The sequence below is a fragment of the Eumetopias jubatus genome, unplaced genomic scaffold (assembly GCF_037043125.1).
Source record: "Eumetopias jubatus isolate StellerSeaLion01/CBP00866 unplaced genomic scaffold, mEumJub1_p1.0 scaffold_11, whole genome shotgun sequence".
NCBI lineage: Eukaryota > Metazoa > Chordata > Mammalia > Carnivora > Otariidae > Eumetopias > Eumetopias jubatus.
Window position 1 is genome coordinate 76,650,928 of NW_028274817.1, and position 15,489 is coordinate 76,666,416.

At 42.0% G+C, this 15,489-nt stretch overlaps 1 protein-coding gene across 5 annotated transcripts in view; it reads right to left on the minus strand.

Moving 5' to 3' along the window:
* Positions 1–15,489, minus strand: part of PHF8 (PHD finger protein 8) — an 87,088-nt gene that overhangs the window by 40,745 nt on the left and 30,854 nt on the right. For 3 of the 5 annotated variants that reach the window (XM_028092867.2, XM_028092866.2, XM_028092869.2), the window contains exons 9-14: positions 11,228–11,315; positions 10,752–10,858; positions 9,150–9,241; positions 6,591–6,680; positions 4,443–4,745; positions 3,580–3,683 (exon numbers count right to left, since the gene is read on the minus strand). In XM_028092867.2, coding sequence (XP_027948668.1) covers positions 3,580–3,683; positions 4,443–4,745; positions 6,591–6,680; positions 9,150–9,241; positions 10,752–10,858; positions 11,228–11,315 — 784 coding nt within the window. The remainder of the gene's footprint in view (positions 1–3,579; positions 3,684–4,442; positions 4,746–6,590; positions 6,681–9,149; positions 9,242–10,751; positions 10,859–11,227; positions 11,316–15,489) is intronic. The other 2 variants (XM_028092868.2, XM_088028780.1) reach the window with 1 other exon arrangement.

Below are 15,489 nucleotides of genomic sequence, written 5' to 3' on the forward strand. Positions count from 1 at the left end.
TAATATCCATTAGAATGGCTATAATAAAAAAGACAGACAATAACAATTGTTAGCCAGTATACTGCTGGTGGGAATGTAAAGTGGTACAGACACTTCAGAATAAATTTTCTGTTTCTCAAAGAGTTAAGCATAAAGTTACCATGTGACCCGAAGTTTTACTCCTAAATGAGAAACGGAAACATACATCCATACAAAAACTTGTATGCAAATGCTCATAGCACCATTATCCACAACAGACAGAGAGTGGAATCAATCCAAATAACTGTCAACTAGTTAATGAATAAACAAAATGTGGTATATCCATACAATGGTGTACTATTCAGAAATAAAAAGGAACCAATTAATGATATACACTACATCATGGATGAACCTCAAAAACATTATGCTAAGTGAAAGAAACCAGACATAGAAGACCACATTATATTATTCCATTTATATGATATGTCTAGAAAAGGCAAATCTAGAGACAGAAAGTAGATTAGTGGTTGCTTGGGCCTGGGGAAGAGAATCAAAGGTATAAGTGAGTATGAGGGATCTTCCTGGGGTGATAGAAATGTTCTAAAATCGGATTGTGGTGATAGTTGCATTGTTCTTTAAATTTACTAAAAGTCATTTAATTGTATACTTAAAGCAGGTTAATTGTATGGTATGTAAAGTATACCTCAAAAAAGCTGTTAAAAATATATAAAGGAAATGGGAAAAACAAAAAATGGCTTAAGTAATCCCATTACATATGGTAAATAGTATTAATCAGTACAAACTGCTGAAATAAAACTTACAGTTAGAAAAGAAACAAGCTTTGGTAAATCAGTATACTTGATATGTACATTCAGCAGTCATTTGGTGAACTGGCTTTCAGTAAATAGGCTGACATTAAATTGACCTGTCTTCTACCTCGCAGGGTTTTAGGAGGATTAAATGAGCTAATGCAGAGACCAACACATGGCAAGTGCCCAACGGTAGCTAACCTTATAATTAAGTTCTCTGGGCCTCAGTTTCCACATTAATAAAATGGAAATAACAACACTTACTGTTCAGGGTTGTTGTGAGGACTAAATAAAATAATGTACTAAACAGCTAAAATAAAGTCTGATGCAGAGCAGGAGCTCAATAAATGGCAGCTATTTCTACCTTGATCTTTTTTTTTAAGATTTTATTTATTTATTTGACAGAGAGAGACATAGTGAGAGCAGGAACACAAGCAAGGGGAGTGGGAGAGGGAGAAGCAGGTTTCCGCCGAGCAAGGGAGCCCAATGTGGGACTTGATCCCAGGACCCTGGGATCATGACCTGAGCCGAAGGCAGACACTTAATGACTGAGCCACTCAGGTGCCCCTATACCCTGATCTTTTATTAACTTTTAAATATGAAAACTGTCAAACATTAACAAAAATATAAAAGTATAACTAACTCTCATGTATCTTTCACCCAGCTACGTTTCAGCAATTACCAACACACAGCCAATCTTGTTTCATCTACACCTTAGTCCTTGCAAAACCCTGGATGATTTTGGAGAAAAGCCCAGATGTAATATCATATTGTCTGTAAATATTTCTGTATCTTGTCTCTCTAGGTTCACTTAACTGCAGTCTCTGGCAGCTGCAGGAGGTAATAGAAGCAGCATAAAGACTAGTGGGAAAGGGGCGCCTGGGTGGCTCAGTTGGTTAAGCAACTGCCTTCGGCTCAGGTCATGATCCTGGAGTCCCGGGATCGAGTCCCGCATCGGGCTTCCTGCTCGGCAGGGAGTCTGCTTCTCCCTCTGACCCTCTCCCCTCTCATGCTCTCTATCTCATTCTCTCTCTCAAATAAATAAATAAAATCTTAAAAAAAAAAAAAAGACTAGTGGGAAAGGGGAAAATGTCACGTGTCCTCAACAGCTGTTACAAGCTGGACCCTTAGGACTCTCAATTTTTTCCTCCCCAGGAGACCTACAACAGACTAAGGCAATGCTCAACGGTCTCTCTATTATTGTTTAGTTACTAGGTCTCAAACCCAAAGAATAGCCTTGCTGCTTTCAGAATCTTCCCTACTCTCACACTCCCTTGTCCCTTATTTCCCGGCCAGGTGGACCTACTATACTTGCCCTTGGGATCCGAAGACCTTTTCCCACAAAAAGGCTATGAAGGTATCCTTGGCTCTTGACTGCTCCTGTCTGGTGTTCTGAGTGTCCAGATGATCCCTCTTACTGTCTTCCTCTGCCTCCCTACATGTTTCAGGGCTTCTGATGATCTACTTAGCTTCTGGCTATACCCATACCATCAACACCACCACTACCACCATCATCTTTCATCTTCAACATTTTAATTGTAAGAGCTACCATTGATTAAGCATTTACTATGTGCCAGGCCCCGTGATAAGCATTCAACATACATTATCTCATTTAGTCCTCCAACAATCCTAGGGTAAAAGTTTTATCTATAGAAGAGATATAACGAGGACACTGAGGTGCAGGGTTAATTAACTTGCCAAGGTCACACAGTGAATTCTTGTCAGAGCTGGGACTCAAACTCAGGATTGTCTGATTCCCAAGCCTATGCTTTTTGTTGTGAACGCTTTTATTTTAGAAAATATTCTGTTAGAAATTATTTTAAGAAAAGTAATACATGCTCATTGTACAAAATTCAAATGCTACTGAAGTGAAAATTTCCTCTCCTGGCTCCCTATCCTACTTTCCAGAGACAACTACTCTTACAAGTTTAGTGTGACAAGTGTAAAATATATAATATATTTGCATAAATATGTATGATTATCTCTAGAAAGAAAAGCATTGACACTGGTTGTCTGTGGGGAGGGGAGCTGGGGAACAGGGAGGAGCGGGGAAAAAAATTTTTCACTCTATATTGCTGCATACTTTTTCAATTTTAAGCTGCATATATTAAATTTTAAACCTCTTCAAAAAAGTTAAATTAAAAATAAAGAAGTCTTCTATGCCATTTTTCTACACAAGCACACACACACACACACACCTTTCTTTTAAAAATTAAAATAGGACTATTACTATGTATTATTTTGTAACCTGATTTTTTTCACTTAAGAATATATGCTGGACACCTTTCCATGCCAACAGATATTAAACTCATTCTCTCTAACAGCTACATGGTATTCTATTCTACAGAGGTACCATGATTCATTTAACCAACCCTTATTGATGAACACGTTTCTAATTACTATTTACAAACAACGATGCTGTAAACACTGAAACACTGAACATTTCTCTTAACACACCTATGTAAATATTTCTGCAAAATTCCTAAAAATCTAATAGCAAAAGGCATATAAAAAAATAATGCTCTTAATCAGCATGCTATATTCCCTCTTATTTCTGCCAGTGGTTCTGACCCATTGACTTTCTGAAATTTCTAAAACTCATACAAGATTTTTCTTGTTAGATTGCCAGTTAGATTCCAGGCCTCTCCCACACTACCATGGTTCTCTGAACTAAGCAATGATACCCGATAATATCTGGGTATTTCCCCAAATACAGTCCCTCCCCCACCCATGTCCCAGCCCCAGGTCCCAACTCCATGTCCTGTCTCAGTGACATGTTGCCACTGACAGTCCCAGTATCTTCCCACCTCACCTGCCATTAGACATCAACAGGGCCAGCGGGCCCTCATTCCCATCAAGGTCCAAGTCTGGCGAGTCATCCTCTGAGTCATTCACGCAGGTACCAGTGATGTTGAACTGCAGAAGGAGGAGGCTCAGTTGTCACCTGTCTGGGACTCCCATGTGAATCACGATGACCAGTTCCTTCCGGTTTCACTGGCTGAGTTCACTGTTAAAACCACCTGAACCAAGGCCTCCTGCTACACTGTCCCCCACCCCCACCCCCAATGATCACAAGAACAGGAGGTTGAGAACGTATGGCTACCTCAGGGGAAACCTATCAATCTTGCAAAACGTGTTCCCTAAAAAGAAGGGAGAGCATCTTCACGTGCCCATGGAGAGCACCACAATCTTGAAGCAAGGTAGAGCCCTGGAGAAGGGCTTTTCTTAAGGACCTGTTCAAGACTCCAACCTGACACTCATATGCCATGTTCTTAAATGTCATTCCCATCCAGCATTTCAAGATTCAGCTCAAGTGTCATGTTTTCTGAGAAGAGCTCCTGACCATCACTCCTACCCGGATAAACTCATCCCCCCTCTGTGTCTGAGGGTCCCCCACACACCCTTGATTATGGCATCCTCAATACCTCATTGCACTCATTTGTTTTTATGCCTGTCTTTCTCACTAGCCTGTCAGCCCCTTGAGGGTTAAGGTCACAGCACCTATCACAGTGCCCAGCACAGACAAGATCTCAATAAATGCCTGTTAAATGAGTGGGACTGGTAGCCAAACACCAGGGGCCTTAAGGGAGGTGGGAAGACAGGACAATCCTTTCGATCCCCTGCTCTTCCAAGGGACCCAAAAGGGCTGGGCTGAACCCATGGGCCAGCACCCACCTTTGCTTTCTGGGAAGAGCCTGTCTTCAGTGCCTGATGATTGTATGGGTCCATGAGATTATAGCTCAATTGGCCAGCAGGCCCCAAGGCTGAGCTCTCCTTGCCCTTTCGCTCTGCCTTCTTGAAGAGTTCCTTGGGCTTCAGGCCTTTCTTCTTTGAACCACTTTTGGAGGGCAGTGACAGCCTGGACATGGATACTGAAGTGGAATGGACTGGCCTGGTTAAGGGAATGGAGCCAGCTGGGAAGATCCTCTGCAGCCCAAAGATATTGCTCGTCTTCCCAACGTTCTGTTGGAAGATATCCTACAAGAGTATCAGTACACGACGGGGTTAGCGCTTACTCCAGGGTTCTCTCTATGCTAAGAGCAGAGGTCTGTTCATGGCACTGGCAGTACTGCCGTGGAAGCGGCTTCCAGATGCTCCACATCCAGATGCACACCCTAGTTTTTTCACAACGAGTTGATCATCAAGAATTTACTGGGTGGCATTCCTTCACCCGGCCATTGACAAGTAAAGAGAAGACGAGCAAAGAAAAAGCCCAGCACTACTGTCAAAATTGGAGACAAGACTCCAAATGCAGCTGGCACGAGACAGAAAATACTTGAGTACTAAACGGTGTGGGGCCAACCCTAAGGACTGCGGGATGTGAGACAGGTTCTGGTCCGAAGTCTGCTGTGACCTCAGGTAAGTGATCGGACTACTCCGAGGCCCTGTTTGCTCGGCTACAACATTAAAGGAGCAGACTGGAAAGGTGGTTTTCAGAGATGCCTTGTGGCTCCTCTGAACTTCCTGGGAGGAGCCCTGAAGACTGGAGGTAGGTGGAAGGCAAACAAGAGGAACATGTGGAAGATGAAGCCTCTCGCCTTCACCTTATTCACAGCGGCTATGCTTTGATTGGTTGCACATTGACCTTCCAGGTAAGATCTCATTTGACGAAAAAAAAAAAGTTCCATCATTTTAAAACATTTGAAAGCCAGTGGACCAGACATGATCCATCTCTAAGTCCTTTTCTAACTAGCCCAGAGCTTTGTATATACAAAATTGGTTTAAGTGGAAAGAGCCAGAGAAAAGGTAGGCCTTGTAACTAAACTCTGAAGGATTCTGACAGATGGGAATGGAGGAAAAGGAGGTAGGAGGTGGACAATGTAAGCTATGGTGTAGGCAGTGAAACATGCTGCAGGCGGTGAGGCTAGAAGCCCAACCTCCCAGTAGCTCACTCTGACCACCCTTCAGCATAGACTTAGTGCCTATAGCCTGAGTGCTACACAGAAACTGACAGCTCCTGAGCTAAAGGAGAGTTTAAACTTCCTTAAGTCCAATTCTCCTCTGGTGCCTCTGCTACTTCACCAGCCCACACCGAGTTCTCTCTTTGCTGCAAAGTCTATTAATAACAATGGCTCACATTTATTGAGTACTTACTCTGCCAGGCACTGTGCGAGGGGCTCTACATACATTAGCTCTTGAGCCTAACAAAACTCTGAAAAGGTGGTGTAATTCCCCCTTTACAGATAAGGATACTAAGGCTCTGAAAGGCTTGCAAGTGACGGAGCAGGAACCGGAATCCAAGTTTCTCTGAGTCTCTTACCATCTACACCTTACTGCCTCGTGGTATAAGCCACCTGTTGAAAGATGGCTTTGTAATCATGTTTAACCTGGGAGAACTGTCATTTTGTAGAATGCAGAGACTGAGTCAAAATAGTAATACCAACGACTACTACTATGACCTCCACCCACAACTACCATGACCCACCATCAGAATTTATTGAACACCTACTATGTGCCAAGGACTATACTTAGTGCTCGGCCTGTATGACCTTATTTAACCCTTTTAACAACCCCTGAGTAGGTATAATTATCCCCACTTTAGAAACAAGGAAACTGGGGCTCAGACAGTGGACTTTGCCCAGGGTCCTCTACAAGATTCTGAGTTCTTTGTGGGCAGACAATGAATTATTTATGTATTATAAGCACCTAGCCTAATGTGAGGCACACTCGAGGTGCACAATAATTATTTAAATGAATAAACAGAGTCTTTGGTGGGGTTTTCCCAACCCTTCCCCTGAGCTCTCAAGCCAACTGAAGAAGCCTGACCTGCCACTTGAGCCTTGAGCCCTTCCCAAACGCCTCCCCTGCTCCCCTGCTTCTTACTTCCACCAGGCGGATCTCCCTAGCCAGATCTTTAATGAGCTGTACGGTCCGCACTGTCTCTGGAATCTCATCCTCGTGGTCTGGCAGAGCCTGTCAAACAAAAGGCATGAGGAATAGACCCACACATAAATGGACAACTGATTTTTGACAAAGGTACCAAGGTAATTCAATGGAGAAAGGGTAGTCTCTTTAACAACTGGTACTGGACCAACTGGATATCCATATGCAAAAAAACAACCTCAATCCATATCTTGTACCGCCCCCCAACACACACAAACTCAAAATGGATCAAAGGCTGAAATGTAAAATCTAAAACTATAACCCCTTTAGAAGAGAACAGAAGAGAAAATCTTTGTGACCTTGGGTTAGACCAAGATTTCTGAGGACATGAAAAGCATGAGCCTTAAAAGAAAAACAACTGATAAATTGGGCTTAATAAAAAACTAAAGCTTCTCTTTGAAAAACACTGTTAAGACAAACCACAGACTATGAGGAAATATTTGCAAAACCTCACACACCAGGGGTGTGAGGAACTCAGTGGTGGGCTTGGGCCATACCCCTCAAAAAGTCAAGGACCTGGAGGAGATCCCTAGGGACAACCCGGTCTCTCCACTTGTGAGGACAGAGCTCAGGGCTGAGCAGCTACAGGTCCATAGCTAGCTCAACAGCAACCCAGGCTGAGACCTCTCTTGGGTGTCTCTCTTTTAATATGTTTGCAATCTTTTTGAGTCCTCAAGATTTACATCTTTATGTAGACTGATTTCTCAAGCTTTTCCCTTGTGATTTTTTCTGCCAGTTTTCACTTCACTTCTGTATCCAGATGACTGATAAAACTTCCTCAGCATTACCTTATTTCCCATGGTTTGATTCTTTTTAATTCTTTTAAGCCATCTGGAATCTATTTTGGTGGCTGGACAGGGGTGCGGTCTGAGAACCCATGTGATCCAGCTGGATAAATTTAATAGCTCCCTCCTCCTGGCCCAGGGGCACTGGAAAGGTGAGGGAGCAAATACCTCCCATGGAAGTCATCTTCATTTCCCAAGACTATGTCCATGAGAATGGGCTCCTCGGATCTGTGTTCTACTCTTTTCCAGCTCCCTTTGGCCATGCTATTTGGGGCCATCCTGGCTCAGGGCATGAGTAATTAGGACTCATCCCCCTTCTCTTTTGTTGTTCCTGGGACAGAGTCCCTCTAAAGTTCACTTCATGGTGGGGGTGGGGCATAGAAATGAAACCCAAGGTAGCCACACTTGAGGGATATGGAGAAACAGAAGACTAGGCTAAGGCCCAGGTGTAGCTATGTCCAAGGAGAAGAGAAGGCCCAAAACATGAAGTCCAAGGATATCTGAGGGGAAGGTTGGCAACGAGAATGGAGAGATTGTACAAGTTAAGCCTACAATGGCTGGAAGGTCCCCTTAAGCCATTGTACACAGGGGGAAAAGTCTATAAAGAATATCAAAAGCATAAGAGAACATGTTGATATTTCTTCTTCTGTTTTGTTGCATTTCTTAAAATTTTTTTTTAAAGTCAACATTTTGAGTAGGTAATCCATTTACATAGCTCAAAAATCGAACAATAAGATACATATTGAAAAGCCTCAATATATATTTGTCCCTGTCATCAGTCCCATTAACCCACACCCACAGGTAACCACCTTTATTACTGTCTTCTACATCCCTCCAGATTGTGTCTTCAGGCAAATACAAGCACATACAAATATAATTCTTGTTCCCCCCGCCGACACACCTTTTAACACATAAGGTGGCACATTATGCACATGGTCGTACACCTTCACTTGACAAGTTCTGGAGATCTTTCCAAGTCAGTACAGAGAAAACTTCCTTAATCTCTTTTACAACTGTTTCGTATTCAATTGGACAGATGGATATAGGTGTTATTTCTAAAAAGCCATTTTGGCAGTATGCATCAAGGGCCTTATGTTTTTTCATATACTTTAAGCCAATAATTGCTCTTCTAGGAATCTATCCTGAAGAACCGATCAAGAGATGAGGGACAAAGCTTGGTGCAGTCACTGCATGATTTTCTATAACTACCCCCCAAATAAATAAAGCAACAATAAACAAGTGGTTAGGTAAGGATGGTACAACCCTGCAAAAGAATATCATTTAACTATTAAATGTTTGTGGAGAACTTTGAGGTCACAGGAAAATGAACATAAGCCAACAAACTCAGATACGAAACTGTATGTACAGAGTGATAGCAATCATGTTTCTTAAATGCATATAATAAAGACCAGAAGAAAATATACCCAAATGTTAATGTTAATTCCCTCTGAGTGTTAAAATTGCAGGTGATGTTTTTCCCTCCTTATACTCTTCTGCATTTTTTCTAATTCTCTAGAGTAAGCATGTATTACTTTTTATAATCAGAGAGAAAGGTTTAAAAATGTAATCCAAGGAGTCCTAGGCCAGTCCTCCATTCTAACCCCAGGAGCCCACCAGTCTCCCCAGTGTCTTCCACCTCCCCAAAGTATGTACCCAAAGCAAGCCCCTATTGAGGGCAGAACTCTAGAGGACATAGAGAAAAATGTGTATTTACTTCTTTCCTTGTCCAGGCTCTAAAGGCCAAGTTCAGAGCTTTGCCACCATGGACCAGGTATGATGCTGGGTGCCTCCTGTTCTCTCGCAAACCTAAAAGGGGAAAGTGGAAGGCAGAAGGTCAATGAAGCCATGCAGTGAAGTGAAGGAATTGTTACTTTTTTTCAGGCAACCAGAGAAAATACTCAAAGTTCTAAGCATAACTCCAGATCTCAGTTCTTATAAGAGCGTTCATTTAACTCCTGAGGAGGACCTTGACTGCCACCTACACAGATCTGAAGGGCCATTAATAAATGCCCTTATTCTGAGTTATTCCAGGAGGAGGTTATGAAAATTAGCCATATTTTGGCTCAATACAGAATTTTCTACTGAACCGAGCTGTTCTGAACAGGCAATAACTGGTTAGTCATCTAGCCTCTGATAGAACACTTAAGTGATAGCCAGTCTAGGTAGCAGAATAAGGGCTTGAAGTAGCGGGTAGGAGACTGTACTCACTGGACTCTGAGGTTCTTTTTTCAGATTTTATTTATTTATTTATTTGAGAGAGAGACAGTACGTGCACGCACGCAAGGAGGGGAAGGAGCAGAGGAGGGAGGGCGGGCAGGGAAAGAATATCAAGCAGACTCCACAATGAGCACAGAGCCCAATGCAGGGCTCGATCTCATGACCCTGACATCATGACCAGAGCTGAAAGCAAGAGTCAGATGCTTAACCTGACCCAGCCACCCAGGCACCCCTGCCTCTGAGGTTCTTTGTAACTAAAATAACGGATTCCTCATGTCCAAGTTACCTTGAAGAATCTCAGGTCTGAGCAAGGGGGCTGCTCTATTTCAAAACAGACCAGAAAAGAGGACACAAAGCAGGCTGGCTTCTACCTGGGCTGATACCTGGGAACCAACATAATGATGCCAGGCTGGTCAGGACTGGGCCTTGTCCCCACCCCATAGGAAGCACATTCAGGAAACTCTGAGATTGTCCAGATTGAGTTTTACTTTAATTAGCAGCAAATAGGGATAATTTCACTGTAATTCAATTTTTTCAGCCACCTTTGCTAAATAAAGTTAAAATCCATGCTCTACCTTACATTATACTTAGTAAAAGAGCCAATCTCAAAGGTTCACACACTGTATGATTCCATTTTTTTAATTTATTTTTTTTAAAGATTTTATTTATTTATTTGACAGATAGACAGCGAGAGAGGGAACACAAGCAGGCAGAGTGGGAGAGGGAGAAGCAGGCTCCCCGCTGAGCAGGGAGCCCAATATGGGGCTCGATCCCAGGACCTGGGATCATGACCTGAGTTGAAGGCAGACGCTTAACCGACTGAGCTACCCAGGTGCCCCAATGTATGATTCCATTTTATAGCATTCTTAAAATGACAAAATTACGGAGATGGAAAACATATCAGCGGTTTCCAGAAGTTATGGATAGTGCAAGGGGAAAGAATGGGTGAGACTATAAAGGGGTAGCACTAGGGAGATCTCTGCAGCGATGGAACAGTACTGTATCTTCATTGATGTGGTTATCTGCACATACACACACACGCGCACACACACGCTCAGGGAAGCAGGGTAAAAGGGGCAGCTGGCAAAGGGATCCATACCTCGAAAGATGTCCAGGATGTGCTTTCCCACATACCAACAGATGGTCTCAAAGTTAGGAAACTTGAAGAGGTCTGCTGTGCTCAGCCGCTTCTCAATCTCATAGGCTCTAGAAGAGGTAGGCACAACAACAACGATGATAACAAGGATTCTGTTTACTGAGCACCTACTATGCATGGGGTATGTTCTAGAATGCTTTGTATCCATTATCTCTAATCCTCACAACTACCCTGTAAAATCCAACTTTGTAGGTTAGGAAACTTGAGCTCAAAGGTTATATGACTTGCCCAAAGTCACATAAACGACTATGTGAGGAAGGGGTATTCATCCTCACACTGATCATTATCAGGAACCAGTATCTATTCCTTTCTGATCATCTTGCCTCCTCCTATGCTGCACTCCTCACTACAGGGGAGAACCCAAGGACTCTAGCAGATGGGAATGGCCAGCTTGGGATCACAACAGCATCAGCACTCACTTGAGCTGCATTTCGATGTTAAGGCTGTGTAAGAAGTTCCCTCCAAAGGCAAGGCAGTCCACTGGGGTCAGCACAGCATGGATCCATCCTGTAGGTAACATGGCAAAATAACAGCTGGCAGAGGGCCTTACTTCCTCTGGACATCACTGCCTCAACTCAGCTCAAACACAACTTCTTAGAGCAGCCAACCTGGCAGTGACTCTAGAAAGTTCTAGTTCCTCCACTCTCCCAATACCCATTCTGCCACCATCATAACCCTGAACTGCACCAACTTAAGGGGTTATTAAACTCCTTCTACTTCCCTCCTCTCAACTTCGAGTCTCTCTGCTGCCTCGTCCATCTTCTCTCTCATCTCTTAGAAGGGCATTACCTCCTCGCCAAGTCTCCCCTTTCTAACACTACTTTTACAAAAACAAAGAGCTTTTGGGGGCTCCTGGTTGGCTCAGTCATTAAGCGTCTGCCTTTGGCTCAGGTCATGATCCCAGGGTCCTGGGATCGAGCCCCGCATAGGGCTCCCTGCTCCATGGGAAGTCTGCTTTTCCTTCTCCCACTCCCCCTACTTGTGTTCCCTCTCTCACTGTCTCTCTGTCAGGTAAATAAATAAAATCTTGAAAAAAAAAAAAAAAAAACACAAAGAGCTTTTGTGTTGAATAAACCTGAGTTCAAAGTCTGCCATTTTCCAGCTAAACATCTACTTCATAGGTTGGTTGTGAAGTATGCACCTAGTTGGAACTCAATTATTTTCCTTCCCCTTGACTCTACATTGCCTTTTGAGACCTTCTAATTTTTCCTCTTAAACCTCTCTCATACTCATCTCCCTTTCCCCATCCATCCATCCTACCAATGTTCAGATCCCTCACTACCTGTCACCTAGGCTACTTGCAACAGCCTACAAACTGGCTCCTCTACACCAGCAGTTCTCAAGGTATGGTCCAGGGAATTCTGGGGCTCCCTGAGACTCCTTGAGAGCACAGGCAAGGTCAAAACTATACTCATGATGATACTAAGAAGTTATTTGTCTTTTTCACCCTCGTTCACAGGTGTACAGTGGAGTTTTCCAGAGGGTAAATGACATGATATCACAACATGCAGAAGCAGATTTGAGGGTCCAGTTATTTTCTTTTTTAAGATTTTATTTATTTATTAGAGAGAGAGAGAGAGAGAGAAAGCACAAGCAGAGGGATAAGCAGGCTCCTTGCTGAGCAAGGAGCCCGATGCGGGACTCGATCCCAGGACCCTGGGATCATGACCTGAGCCAAAGGCAGACACTTAAGTGACTGAGCCACCCAGGCGCCCTGAAGGTCCAGTCATTTTCTATTAATCCAGACATTAAAAAGGTTTGCAAAAATGTAAATGTCACTCTTCTCACTATATTTTTTATTTGAAGTTATTTTTCATAAAAATTATTACTGATGCTAACATGTAATGAGTTTATTACTTCCCAATGAATATTTTAAATTTTTCTCAGTTTTAATTTATAATGTGGTAAATATTGATGAATACAAACTACATAAATAAAAGCCTTGAGGTCCTCAGGGATATCAAAAAGTATAAAGGGGTCCTGAGTCCAAAGTGTTTGCAAACCACTGCTCTATACCAATCTCAATCTCTGAATTCTATCCTCCACATCTCAACCCTAAGTGATATATCTAAAATACACATCTGCCCATGTCATCCCTGCTCAAAATTCTTCAATGAAATATACATCCACAGGAGAATGGATAAATTGCCATTTACTCATACACAGAATACTGGAAAGTAAGTAAAATGAGTGAACATGTATCAACATGAATCTCATAATCAGTGTTCAGAGAAAAAAGCAAGTTGGGAAGAATTACCTAATATGATTCCATTTATATAACATTCAAAAACATGTAAAACAATCCTAGGTATTGGCTTAATGAGCCATTACCTGTATAATAAAGGAAGAGAAATGCATGAGGATAATAATTGCCAACTTCAGAACAATGGCTAGCTCAGAGAGGGAAAAATGGGAATGGAATTGAGAAGAGGTATACGGGAGGCTTCAAATATATGTGTAATATTTTATATTTTTAGTTGGGTTACAAACACATAAATGTCTATTATATTATTCTTTGTATCTTTTGCTACATAAACAAATAAACCTTCAATGGTCCCCCAGTCACCTCTGGGATAAGTTCAGTCTGCCTACCTTCTCAGCTTCACTTTCTCCTTGATCTTTAGGCTCCAGTATCCATGAACTACTTCACACAGCCTTGCTTTGCTTATGCCTTTCTCTATGTCTGAGAGGACTTTTCTGCCTTTCTTTCCTTGGTCAGTCCATACTTACTGGTCAGGTGTCACTCTTCTGAGAAGATTTTCACAAACTTCCAGCTAGACTAAGTGCTCTTCTCCATGCTCCCAAAACTTGCACTAAATGCCTCTATTGTGGCTATTAGAACATGATACTGAAATGGCCTATCAATCTTTTGTCTCTAGCACCTAGCCCCATGTGGGGGTATTCAGTAGATATGCAATACCTGTGGAACTAAGTAGATTATACCCAGTTCATGGGACTTCATACCAATAAGCGAATCAATCCAACTGAAATCTCTGGTAGGCAAATTCAATTCATCAAACAGTTATTAAACGCCCAGGGTAGAAAAGGTATTACGTGACACCCTATTAGGCAAAGGATTCAAAGATGAATAAATGAATTAATAAATGCCTGGGCAAAGAAAACTATAAAAGAGAAAAGCGGATGGGTATGGGGTGAGGTAACATGGCTCACCATATATTAAACATGCTATATAAAACCAATGTAATCAAATCAACATGATATTGATATATGAATAGACAGATATGTGCAACAGAAAAGAAAATCCAGAATTATACAATATCATATTGGACAAAGATGTTAGAACTATATGATAATTTTATTTTTTAAAAGATTTTATTTATTTATTTGAGAGTGAGCAAGCACACAAGTGGGGGAGGAGCAGAGGGAGAAGGACAAGCAGACTCCCCACTGAGCAGGGAGCCCAATGTGGGGCTCGATCCCAGGACCCTGAGATCATGACCTGAGCTGAAGGCAGTCACTTAACTGACTGAGCCAACCAGGCACCCCTACATGACAGTTTTAAAGGAGCTATCATAAGAATGCTTCAATGAACAATTATAAACATGTTTGAAACAAAAAAAAAGAGAAGATATAAATGAGAAACAAATGGAAATTTTAGAACTGGAAAATACTATATCTGAAATAAATAATGAAATGGACTCAACAGAAGAATAAAGACAATGGAGAAAAGAATCAAAAAAAACTTGAAGACAGAACAAGAAAAAGTACTCAATATGAACAAAAGAGAGGAAATACACTGAAAAACATAAACTCAGGGACCTGTGGGACTACAACAAAATATATATAGCATTCATATAATCAGAGATCCAAAAGAAAAGAAGTTAGAGTGTGGGACTGAAAAAGCATTCAGAGAAATAACAGCTAAAAATTTCTTCACTAATATGACAAAAAATATAAACCTACACATTCAGGAAGCTCAATGAACACATATAATATAAACCCAAAGAAATACATGCCAAGACACATTATAGTCTAACTATTAGGAACTAAAGAAAAAAAAATTACAAATAGCAAGAAATGACACATATAAGGGAAAAGACAATTTGAATGACAGCCAAAATCTCATCAGAAACTATGGAGGTCAGAACGAAGCAGCACAACATTCTTCCAAGTGCTTAAAGGAAAGAACTATCAACCCAGAATTCTATATCCAGCAAAAATATCCTTTAGAAATAAAAGGGAAATCAAGAAATTTACAGATGAAGGAGAACTAAGAAAGTCTATTGCCAGCAGATCTACCCTAAAACTCTAAACAGGGACACCTGAGTGGCTCAGTCGATTAAGCATCTGACTTCTTGATTTCAGCTCAGATCATGATCTCAGGGTTGTGAGATCAAGCCCCGTCTCAGGCTCTGTGCTGGAGGCCTGCTTAAGATTCTCTCTCTCCCCCCTCCCTATTTATTTATTTATTTTATTATTATTTTTTTAAAGATTTTATTTATTCACTTGAGACACAGAGATACAGAGAGGGAGAGAGAGAGCATGAGCAGGGAGAGAGGCAGAGGGAGAGGGAGAAGCAGGCTCCCCGCTGAGCCAGGAGCCCGATGTGGGGCTCAATCCCAGGACCCTGGGATCACGACCCGAGCCGAAGGCAGATGCTTAACCATCTGAGCCACCCAGGTGCCCCCCCTCCCTATTTAGATTAGGAAAATCTAAATAA